The sequence below is a fragment of the Phyllobates terribilis genome, unplaced genomic scaffold (genome assembly GCF_046119375.1).
Source record: "Phyllobates terribilis strain yellow unplaced genomic scaffold, ASM4611937v1 Scaffold_2__4_contigs__length_985480577, whole genome shotgun sequence".
Taxonomy (NCBI): Eukaryota; Metazoa; Chordata; class Amphibia; order Anura; family Dendrobatidae; genus Phyllobates; species Phyllobates terribilis.
Genome location: NW_027362762.1, coordinates 865,658,725 through 865,671,672, shown reverse-complemented (window position 1 = coordinate 865,671,672; position 12,948 = coordinate 865,658,725). Strand labels below are relative to the sequence as shown.

At 40.0% G+C, this 12,948-nt stretch overlaps 1 protein-coding gene across 1 annotated transcript in view; it reads left to right on the top strand.

The window, feature by feature from the left end:
* The window catches only part of LOC141234713 (LHFPL tetraspan subfamily member 7 protein-like), a 267,531-nt gene that overhangs the window by 117,593 nt on the left and 136,990 nt on the right, over positions 1-12,948 (top strand). Inside the window, exon 2 of the mRNA XM_073668036.1 lies at positions 3,886-4,024. Coding sequence (XP_073524137.1) covers positions 3,886-4,024 — 139 coding nt within the window. The remainder of the gene's footprint in view (positions 1-3,885; positions 4,025-12,948) is intronic.

Here is a 12,948-nt window from a genome sequence, read left to right as displayed (position 1 = left end):
TGTTTTAAGAGCCAGATTGTAAGGATTGTTAGATGCCATTTACAGTCAGTTATACGTTACTCCCGATTCCCACCTGGCAGAAGATATTTGGTGTCCTTCCCGAAGCCAGGATTATCTGTCACTGAATGCTGCAGGTCAAGTTGTTAAGTGATTTTCCAGGCTTCCTGCTGGTTGAGACTTATGAGGAAGCCAATTTGGTATCATCCTGATATCACATTTTCTGTTCCCTGGTTTTTCTGTTTAAATGGAAACGAAGGAGCAGCTGCTAATCTCAGAGGTAGCAGGCGGACAATCTGTGTCATTTCTTCTTGTACTTTGTTATTTCGGTTCTGTTTACATGGTACATAGATTGGATTTATGCCTATGGGCACATTTTCCATTATAAAATGCAAACAAAATGACTAGCCACTCAAATAAATAAATACAATAACAATTTTACTGAAATATTAAACAAATTACATTAAAATCTGATGGAAGCCACAAAAGAAAATTCATGGAAAACGTATCAGATACCAGTATTAAATAAATGGTTAGTATTGTGCTCTATAATAGATCAAGGGGCTATACATTGGACACATAGTATTAACAAACTTAAGATATAATCATAAATCAGTAAAAAACGAGATATATGTATATACAATCTAAATGTCAAATGTGAGCATACCATATAAGAAGAGAGACTGACCAGAGAGATGGACACCCCAGAACTCCAACGGACGTTTCGCCTTAGCTTTCTCAAAGAGTCCCTTTACTATAATATACTATAACTATAATATATATATATATATATATATATATATATATATATATATATATATATATATATATATATATATATATATATATATATATACACAGTAAAAATGAGTTGTGATCTATATTTCTAAAAACAATAGCGTAGGATATTATAGGTATACAGGACACTATGTGTCTTTAACACAGTATATAATAGGGCATTGTGTGATTGCTATTCTCTAGGTATAAATTAATTTTATGATCTATAGATACTCCTTCAAAAGTTGCATCTACAATATATTTTTTATGAATTGGTTCATGATTTTATATCTCAAATATAACGGGATATTCTGTGCAGTATTTCTGTAATCAGAGGTTTTATAGTATATATGTGGTTGTGGGTGACAAGTAAAGTCAACGCTGGCTCATTGCCATTTTTATGCAGCTTAGGGCTCGTTGCATACAAAAAGAACATGCTTTTTATCTGATTTTCAACTGTTTTTTTTTTGGTTCAAATATCATTTTCACCATCAGCGTGGCATCCTTTTTCTTATATGCAAAAAAAAAAAATGTCAAACATCTACCAGACAGTAAAAAATTGACATCAATTGAATTCAACACACTTGACATCCATGTGCTGTCCATTTTTTCTCTTGGACCCCTTGAAATAAATGAGTGATTTTGATTTCTAAATCTGATTAAAGTCAGACAGGTCTCAGTTTTTGTGGACATCTGAAGCTCAAATAAACAAACCAGAACATACCCATAGAATAATGGGCACGTGTTCTATCTACAAAAAATAATAAAACGGATAGGACACATATGTGAAGCACGGTCGTGTGAATGGAGTCTTGCTTTAATTTCAAAAGATGCATTTAAATATTCTGCCGTACAATGCCAAGTAATACTAAACATATAATACAACAGCCATTTATGTTTAAAAAATACTGCCATACAGTGAGTGCTTAAATAATACTTTCATACAGTATTGAAGTAATGCTCCAAATAATACTGCTGTAAATACTGCAGCAAAAATAATGCCTTTGTATACTATTCAAGTAGTACTTCTACCATGTAGAACAATTGCCGAAACTAATATATATTGCTCAAGTACAGTAATGCTGCCATACAATGCCCCCAAAAATTAGTTATTATATTGTCCTTGAAGGATCTGGAGCTGTAAGGCAGTGTATAAATCATGAGGTTCCTGGTGGTCTATGCAGTGTAAAGAGGTAGTGATCAATTTTGGTGGTCTAGGACCACTAGAGGTAATGATAAAGTTCCCGGTGGTCAAGGGTAATGTAGAGGCAATACAAAACTTCCTGGTGGTCTATGGAAATTTAGAGGTAATGAATGATAACATTTTTGGTGGTCTATGATAGTGTATAGGCAATGATGAATGTGACATGCAGAAGTAGTGCTGTTGCAGAGTGTGACATGAAGAAGTAGTGCTGTTGCTTTTAAGAGCATTCAGCAACTATTAGAAGTAACACGAACACAGGAGACAGGAAGTGTTGTGCTGCAGAAGCATCCAGCAACTAGAGGGGTTACCATAGTCACAGGAGAAGGTGAGTGTTTTAGCAGAGCCCCAAGAGGATTGTAGGGAAGTTGTTTACTGTCTGGCCGGAGTCGAAGAGAAAGGTGGCTTATGATCTGTATCTCACAGAAGGCAAGGGAACAGAATTCAGGTCCGGAGGTAAGCTAATCAAAGGTCAGTTAGACTCCCTGAGCTAACAGTGTGGAGTATTGTTGGCCAGGAAGATAAGGACTGGAAGGAAGCCTGTCATAGAGATCATCTCCCTCATCACACCCTTCCCCCCCCTCCATCTCCATGCAGGATAAAGAATGCTGAGTACTATTGAGTCCTTGTGAAGGAAAAGCCTATGGTTGTGTATGCATCAAAACTGTGCTGTACTGTGCTACTGGATAATAGACTGTGTACTGCTGTGCTGCAAAGGAGACTGTACTGTTATTACTGGAGCATGTTGCTCAAAGAGACATTTGCATTGCACTGGCCATGCCTCATTACATGTTACTGTTCTACTGTTTATGAAGACTCTTGTCAGATGTGTCTGGTCAGTAACTGAATCTATCGTGTTCCTGAGAGAAGCTGCAGCACATGGTCTATGGTCGCCCTGAGTAATGGTTTCCCCAGAATTCCAAAGAATTCATGTAACCGGTCTCACCCCTATCTGAACTTAGGCGGCGTGCGTGTAACATGAAGTTTTGGGGCATCTAGGCTAGTAGAGGTAATCATAAAGTTCCTGGTGGTCTACACAGTATAGAGGTTAATGATCAGTTTCCTGGTTGTCTAGGGTAGTAGAGGAATTTTGGTGCAAATAAAGCTGCAGAAAAAATGCCGCATTTACGCTACATGTGAACATTGTCCAAGGAAAGTGGATGTGATTTTATGAAAACTCCTGCCCTCCGTGCTTCTAAAGACAGCGCAGAGCTGTGCTGTTTTGGTGCTTTTTTCTTTATAGACTTCTTTGTGGTGCTTGAAAAAAACACATGTAAAAATAGTTGCAGTGTCATTTTTAAGCGCAGAATCAAAGCTTTTCTGTACTATTAAAAAAGCGTTAAAACATGACTTCACATCTACACCAAAAACACATCAAATAATGGGGAAAAAGTGTAAAAAACACAGCAAACACACAATAATCGGAGAAGATTGTGTTGTGCTGACACCTGCAGAAAAAAGCAGTACAGAAAACACAGCATTTACACTACATGTGAACACGGCCTAGGTATTACATTTTTATTACATTATTTATTTATGGGTTTAATAGAGAAAAAAATCAATTGCGCCCACTGACAGGCTAGGATGTAGTATGCAAAGTTTGTTCTGCTCCGCCATGTCTCTTCTCATGTCATGGAGGAACAGGTCGTAGGTTCATCACATACAAGAAGCTTTCATGTTGATAAGCTTGCCGTATGTTGCATCAGGCATCCATGGATGTCAACATTGTCATGGAAGTGGAGAAACTGGAGATTGAGACAAGCATCGTGCTGCCGAGTGCAGAGGACGTTGCACATACATCTTACCTAACGCTGGCTTATCACATATAACAGATCCTTGAATACTGTATCTCCACTGCATTAATGTGAGTTAATAATGAAATCATGGCTCTGTCTTCTTTGTCATTCCAGACCAGCGCCGTGCTCTGCTGTGGAGGTTGTGCTCTCCTGGTTATGAGCTGTCTGCTCGCCATCGTGACCTTGTTTCTTCCCAGCGGCTTGTGTGAAAGACGGCTATGTACGCTCGCAGGATACATGCAGACAGCAGCAGGTAACCATCTGACTGATGCCAAAAAAGAGAAAAATATCTCAATGTGAACGATTTAATTTATTTCTCACACGTAGGCATACACTAGCTCTCAAGATGAAGTGTAATGACAAGATATGCTGGGACTTGTAGCCCCCTAATACTTGGCACACTACTATGGAGGAATGGCTTTGCTTTTTATACTTTGTTCAGATTGTATCCATATTTCATATGATCAAAATTCACACTCACAACAAAAACACGCATCTTAGCTTGTAGACTGACGAGATTTCAAGAGCTGACACCTTATCTGACAATATTTCCTATTCTTGACTCCTACAGAACTCCTTTTACTACCATGGTTTAGATGTTCCACTTATTAGCCTGCGTGTTGCTGTTTCAATACAATCAGTGTTTTATCAGCAGGAGATTATCACTGCAGGACTTCTTGTCTCATGCCTCCTGGTCCAACCACAGCCCCTGCATTGAATAGCAGCTTTCTGATTATGCACAGTGTACACAGAAAGCTGCCAATCAGTGGTGTGGGCGGTGTTATACAGGGCTCAGCATTCAGAGAACTGCTAGACTGCAGCAGAGAAAACTGTGATTGCATAAAAATTACAGCATGCAGCTTAGCAAGTGACACATCGCTAGAATCAAGGTCTCAGCCCCTACATCATGCTGCTCTCAGCAGTAACAGATTCCCTTTAAGTTATATATTGCAATAGATAGATAGATTTGAATTCCATGTTTACTTAAAATGTATCTCCAAAAAGACATTTGATTGACACTGCTCAGAATGTGAAGATTCCCTAAAGAGCAGAAAGCAGCGAGAGCTTTGGTATTGTCGTGTTCACACAAGTGCAGTGTTAGCCAAAACAAGGAATGAATAAGTTATATACAAATGTTGCCATGGATTTGTCATAGATTTGTTCCTTCACCTTGCTAAAGGTTAAAAATCTGCAGCAATTCTGAGGATGTGAAACTCTACTGCATGCCCTGGAATCATGCTTATTTTTGTTCCACCATATGGGGAATGTTTTTTTTTTTGCAAAATGCAGCACAATCCAGATTTTTTTTTGTGGATCTTGTATAGCAGCAAGTGAAGAAGATATGATATGGAGGCTAAGCATATTGTGATGCTAGTCGGACAAGATGAGAGGTTGGGTAGTCAAGAGGCCTGGGGTCAGATACCAGGAGGATTTGTCATAAAAAAGGGGTAAGGCAAAGGAGTAGTAAGGTCACAGTCCGAGGTCAGAATTCCAGGAAAGTAGCGGATCAAGACAAAGGGGCTAGACAAACGGATGGTCAGAGGCAAGGTCCAAGGTCAGACAGCAATAGATCAGAGACAGAACACTTAGGAACAAGGCAAACATGGACAACTGAGCTAGTCTACAACTGGCATTAATCAGAGGCAGACAGCCAGCTAAATAATCAGGGAATCACTCAGAACAGGAGACATCTGTAAGAAATCCTGAACGCCCCAGCGCTGATTGGGCGACTGGACTGTCACTCACAACTCTGAGTGGAGGAATCGTGAAACATATTCTCTACCATATGGCATGCAATGGAGCAGTAGGGATCTCTGGCAAATTATGGATACAATATTATGCATATGTAATATGGATATGTAATATGGTAACCAGACATAGTGGGCAGCTGTGGTGTATAAGCCTCATTTATGCCATGAGAGCACAATTGGTCAGAAGCTGAAAATTCATTGTATTATTTTCTGTATCACTAACAGTTTTTGCAAGTTGATATGTTGTGGCTTAGTGTGCATTGCCCTTAACCAAGTAATAACCCTTAAAACACAAGTAATGCCCCCTGTGTGCTCCCTTTAGAAAGTATTAACGCCCCTTTAGTGTCCCCTAAAAAAGTAAGTATGCCCACTGAATGCTCCCTCCAAAAGTAATAATGCCACCTTTGTGCTACTTCACAAAAAAATAAAGTTGACAATCACCGAGTCATCATCTCACCTTCACATAGAACGAGAACGGGCCAGCATAGGCAGCACAATGTAGCAACATTATTGCGCCACATGTCTGATGTCTGATAATCCATGGATTGGGTTCAGATGAGAGTATGAAAATTTGATTGTCTTGTAGAAAATTCTGATGATTTTCTTCCATATTGTCATCCGATTGTCCATTTTTTACACAGTTTATGCAAATTGCCTCTTCAGAGAGGAAGAGGACTTGAACTCTAGTGCCACCTATTGGAAGCAGCAATCCTAAAAGTCAATTTCAACCCCTTAATGAGCCTTACCACATGACTTAGGATAAAAGCCAAACCAGAATCTCAATTTGCAGACAGGGTGTTTCGGGGTTTTGCCCCTTGTCATTGCAAAGCAAGAGATCTGATTTAGCTGTATGAGAGGCTTCCGACTGAGTTCAAGGCATGAGATCTGATTTGACTGTATGAGAGGCTTCTGACTGGGATCTAAGGTGTAACATTTCTGCTTGTGGAGAGTGACATGCCTGACTGACATGCCAGTGTAAGGAGGCTTATAAGTCATGCAATGCTCCTCTGGGAAATTAAATATGCAAACGAATTTGCAAACGAAAGGAAGAGGACTTAAACTCTAGGTCCATCTATTTGAAGTAACAATCCTAAAAGTCAATATTGACCCTTTAACCACTTCCCGACCGCCCACTGTATATAAACGTCGGCGCTGCCTGGGCTCTGTGCAGCGCCGACGTTTATAAAAGGTCGATTGTCCCACAGCGCTCAGGACCCCCAGGGTCCTGCAAGCGCTGCGTGTGCGGTGCAGAGCAACAGCTCTGACAGGGGACATCATCGGGACCTGATTGGATCAGGTCCCAATGATGTTAACCCTTTGCTATCTTCTAGATGCCACGATCTATAGCGATCGCGGCATTTAGAAGATAGTGAGAGGAGAGGGGGTCGTCCACTTACCTCTCCGACGGCCCCCCTGATGTCTGAGAGGACCTGGCGTTGTCATGGCAGCCGGAGGTCACATGACCACCTCTGGGTCTGCCACGTACGGTGTCCTGCTAGTGTCTAGCAGGAGATAATGACAGTTTTACACTGTCAGCAAAGCTCTCATTCAATGCAATACATGTCTATTGCATTGCATGAGAACAGTGATTAGAAAAATAAAAATTAATGTCCCATACAGGGACTAAGTAAAAATGTAAAAAAAAAAGTCTAAAAAATGTTTTCAAACTGTTAAAAAAAAATCACAAAATAAATAAAAATAAATAAATAAAATATTAAACCAATAAATCAGTATATTTATGCAAAAACAAAAAAAGTACACATATTTGGTATCGCCGAGTCCGAAACAACCCGATCTATAAAACTGTCACACTAATTAACTCCTTCTGTGCACACAGTAAAAAAATAAATAAAAAACGGAGCAAAAAACTATGCTTTTTCATCATATCGCCAAACAAAAAGTGGAATAAAATGCGATCAAAAAGACAAATGGAAATAAAAATGGTACCGCTGAAAACGTCATCTTGTTCCGCAAAAAAAAAGCCGCCATACAGTTCCATCAGCCGAAAAATAAAAAAGTTATAGCTCTCAGAATAAAGCGATGCAAAAAAATTATTTTTTCTATAAAATAGTTTTATTGTGTAAAAGCGGCAAAACATAAAAAAAGATATAAGTGTAGTATCGATGTAAACGTACTGACCCGAAGAATAACGCTGCATTATCAATTTTACTAAACGCAGAATGGCATAAAAAAAAAACTAAAAAAAAATTCTTGAATTGTTGGTTTTTGTTCATTTTACCTCCCAAAAAACGGAATAGAAAGCAATCAAAAAATGTCACGTACCCAAAAATGATACCAATGAAAATGTCAACTCGTCCTGCAAAAAACAAGCCCTCACATGACTCTGTCAGCCAAAATATATAAAAATTATAGCTCTCAAAATATGACGATGCAAAAACTAGATTTTCCAAAAGAAAAAGTTTTTTAGTGTGTGACAGCTGTCAGTCATAAAAACCCGATATGATTCTGGCATCATTGTAATCGCACCGACCCGAAGAATAAAGTTGTATAATCACTTATACCACACGAGGAACGGCGTAAAAAATAAATAAAACCAATTCTTCACCTGCTGCTGATTTGTTTATTACAACCCCTGGCAAAAATTATGGAATCACCAGGCTCGGAGGATGTTCATTCAGTTGTTTAATGTTGCTGAAAAAAAGCAGATCACAGACATGGCACAAAACTAAAGTAATTTCAAATGGCAACTTTAGGGCTTTAAGAAACACTAAAAGAAATCAAGATTAAAAAAGTGGTACTCAGTTTTTTCAGACCAAGCAGAGGGAAAAAATTATGGGATCACTCAATTCTGAGGAAAAAATTATGGAATCATGAAAGACAAACACACAAAAGAACACTCCAATACATCACTACCTCTGGCTTTAATAACAGCTTTCAGTCTCTGAAGCATGGACTTAATGAGTGACAAACAGTACTCTTCATTAATCTGCCTCCAACTTTCTCTGATTGCTGTTGCCAGATCAGCTTTGCAGGTTGGAGCCTTGTCATGGACCATTTTCTTCAACTTCCACCAAAGATTTTCAATTGGATTGAGATCCGGACTATTTGCAAGCCATGACATTGACCTTATGTGTCTTCTTTCAAGGCATGTTTTCACAGTTTTTGCTCTATGGCAGGATGCATTATCATCTTGAAAAATGATGTCATCATCCCCAAACATCCTTTCAATTGATGGGATAAGAAAACTGTCCAAAATATCAATGTAAACTTGGGCATTTATTGAAGATGTAATGACAGCCATCTCCCCATTGCCTTTACCTGACATGCAGCCCCATATCATCAATGACTGTGGAAATTTGCATGTTCTCTTCATGCAGTCATCTTTATAAATCTCATTGGAACGCCACCAAACAAAAGTTCCAGCATAATCACCTTGCCCAATGCAGATTTGCGATTCATCACTGAATATGACTTTCATCCAGTCATCCACAGTCCACGATTGCTTTTCCTTAGCCCATTGTAACCTTGTTTTTTTCTGTTTAGGTGTTAATGATGGCTTATGTTTAGCTTTTCTGTATGTAAATCCCATTTCCTTTAGGCGGTTTCTTACAGTTCGGTCACAGACATTGACTCCAGTTTCCTCACGTTCGTTCCTCATTTGTTTTGTTGTGCATTTCCTGTTTTGGAGACATATTGCTTTAAGTTTCTGGTCTTGACGCTTTGATGTCTTCCTTGGTCTACCAGTATGTTTGCCTTTAACAACCTTCCCATGTTGTTTGTATTTGGACCAGATTTTAGACACAGCTGACTGTGAACAACCAACATATTTTGCAACATTGCGTGATGATTTACCTTCTTTTAAGAGTGTGATAATCCTCTCCTTTGTTTCAATTGACATCTCTTGTGTTGGAGCCATGATTCATGTCAGTCCACTTTGTGCAACAGCTCTCCAAGGTATGATCACTCCTTTTTAGATGCAGACTAACGAGCAGATCTAATTTGATGCAGGTGTTAGTTCTGGAAATGAAAATTTACAGGGTGATTCCATCATTTTTTCCTCAGAATTGAGTGATTCCATAAATTTTTTTCCTCTGCTTGGTCTGAAAAAAATTACCCTTACTGAGTACCACATTTTTAATCTTGATTTCTTTTAGTGTTTCTTAAAGCCCTAAAGTTGCCATTTGAAATGACTTTAGTTTTGTGCCATGTCTGTGATCTGCTTTTTTTCAACAACATTAAACAACTGAATGAACATCCTCTGAGCCCGGTGATTCCATAATTTTTGCCAGGATTTGTATGTCTCCCAAAGATCGCAGTAAGGCTCTGCTCACATTTATCCTGTGCTCTGCGCTGAGCACTTACACCGGGGTTTCCGTGTAAATCTCTGAAATACGTGATTCAGACGGAACCCCCGGCGGAAGATTCCCTGTAATGAGGCAGATATAGGCACTGTGGATGCCGTCTGGCCTGTGATCCCACGGTGTCAGTTTTTTTAGGCGTGCATAAAAGTGCGGTTGGCCACAATTTTGTGCACTTCTGAAAAAAAGGACACCACTGAACAGAGGCCAGATGGAATCCAGAGTAACTCTGCTGCCTCATTATAGTGAATGGATCCCGCAGGGGTTTCATCTGAATTACATCACTTGGAAATTTAGATGGAAACCCCGATGTAAGTTCTCAGCCTAGAGCGCCCGATAAATGTTATGTAAAATGTTCCCAATAAAAGCTTCAACTCAGTCCTCAAAAAAAGCTAGCCCCCACTCAGGTCCGTTATCTGTTAAAAATATAAGGGACTTCCAAGTTACTGGTAGCAGAAAGGTTCTGGAAAAGCGAAATGGCCCTTGCCCCCCAAAAGAAATTCAGAAAATTTTGTGCTCCCAAATCCAAATGCCTCCCTCCCTTCTGAGCCCCACAATGTGCCTAAACTACATTTAGGGTCCACATGTTTGGCATTCCTGTAGCGATGAGAGATTGCCTAATTTACAGGTGCATGTCTCCAGAAGAACGATCTGGGCACAAGGTACTGGTCACTACAGCGTACTGGTCACTTCAACAGTAGTTTGAAATTTTCACTCAGCAACATCCACTGCGGCTTGTTTCTGGAAAAGACCCATGGAGTCAAAATCGTCACTACACCTGTAGGTAAATTCCCAAAGGGGTATAATTTCCAAAATGGGGTCACTTGAGGGGGGATTCTGCTCTTCTAGCACTTAGGGGCTGTGTATATGGAGTCGGCAAACTATTCTACAATAATTTGTTCTCCAAGAGTCAAATAGCGCTCTGTCCCTCCCGGATCTCGCCGTATGGCTAAGCGGTACGGTACAGCCACATATCGGGTATTGCCACGTTTAGAAGAAATTGTGTGACACATTTCGGCACCATTTTTACCCATTGCCCTGTGTGAAAATGTAAAATCTGAGGGTAAGGCTATGTGCCCACGATGCAGAAATGCTCCGGATTTTTCCTGAGCGTTTCTGCATCTCCCCTGGCAGAAAAAACGCATGCGGATTGTACATGCGTTTTTCCTGCCAGGGACATGCGGATGTGAAGCGTTCTTCACATGCATTTCCGCATGCGGGTTGACAAGCGCTTTCCAAGCGATTATAGCATCACTTGGAAAGTGCTTGACAACTTGGTCACACTATATAAATTCATGCAAACGGCATGGATTTATATAGTGTGACCCTAAAGAATGTTTAAAAATAAAAAAATAAATCTATACTTACCTTCTGATGGCCCCCGGTGTCTTGCTTCCCTCCGTTCTCCCTTGCCGGCAGATTGTGGTACACTGAAGGACCTGCCGACGTCAGCATCGCGTGACCCGTCACATGACTATGACGTCAGCGCAGGTCCTCCAGTCCATCGCGAGCTGCCGGCAAGCCAAGGCAAGCACACCGGGGGCCATCAGAAGGTAAATATAACTTTTATTTTTTATTTTATTCTTTTTTTCACAGTTTCTATGGTACCCGGGTCCAGAGGAGAGTCTCCTCTCCTCTAGACCTGGGTACCATCCGCACATTGGAACGCATGGAATGCGCATCTACATATACAGTGATGCAGAATCCATGCGTTCCAATGCAAGTCAATGGTGGCGAAAACGCAGCACTTTCGCAAAATAATTGGTAGTGCTGCGTTTTTTTCCGCAATGATAATCCGCAGCGGAAATTTCCGCAGCATGTGCACAGCACATGCGGATTATCATTGGGGAACATGGCAGGCCTTCTACCATGCGTTTTTTAAGCGTTTCTGCAGCTTTTTTGCTGCTGCGGAAACGCTTAAAAAACGCATCATGGGCACACAGCCTATAACATTTTTTTGTGGTAAAAATATAATTATGTTTTCTTCACTGCCCAATGGTGTAAATGTAAAAATTAAAAAATACTCACTACTTCCCCAGATGAATTCCTTGAGAGGAGTAGTTTACAAAATGGGGTCACTTGTGGGGGTTTCTGCTGTTTCGGCATGTCACCGACTCTTCAAATGTGACATGGTGTCTGCACCCTATCCCAGCCAACATAGCGCTCCTTTCTCTTTCGAACCCTGCCGTACACCAAAGCAGTGGTTTTCCCCCACATATGGAGTATCGGCGTACTCAGGAGAAATTGCACAACAAATTTCATAGTGCAATTTCTCCTGTTATCCTTATGATAATACAAAATTAAGGGATGAAAAACATTTTTGTGGGAAAAATGTGAAAATTTTATTTTTACGGCTCAATATTATAAACTTCTGTGAAGCACCTGGGGGTGCAAGGTGCTCACCACACATCTAGATAAGTTCCCTAAGGGGTCTAGTTTCCAAAATGGTGTCACTTTTGGGGGGTTTCCACTGTTTAGGCACAACAGGGCCTCCCCAAATGCGACATGGCGTCCGCTAATTATTCAAGCAAATTTTACATTCAAAAAGTCAAATGGCGCTCCTTCCCTTCCGAACCCTGCAGTTCGCCCAAACAGTGGTTTTCTCTCACATTTGGGGTATCAGCGTGCTCAGGAGAAATTGCACTACAAATTATGTAGTCCATTTTTTCCTGTTACCCTTGTGAAAATAAAAAAATTGGGTCTAAAGTAACATTTTTGTGAAAAAAAGTTAAATGTTCATTGTTTTTTTCCACATTCCAAAAATTCCCGTGAAGCACCTGAAGGGTTAATAAACTTCTTGAATGTGGTTTTAAGCACCTGGAGGGGTGCAGTTTTTAAAATGGTGTCACTTTTGGGTATTTTCTGTCATAAAGGCCCCTCAAAGTCACTTCAAATAAGATGTGGTCCCTAAAAAAATGTTTTTGTAAATTTTGTTGGAAAAATGAGAAATCGCTGGTCAACTTTTAACCCTTATAGCTTCCTAACAAAAAAAAATGTTGGTTCCAAAATTGTGCTGATGTAAAGTAGACAAGTGGGAAATGTTATTTATTAACTATTTTGTGTGACATATCTCTCTGATTTAAGGGCATGGAAATTCAAAGTTTGAA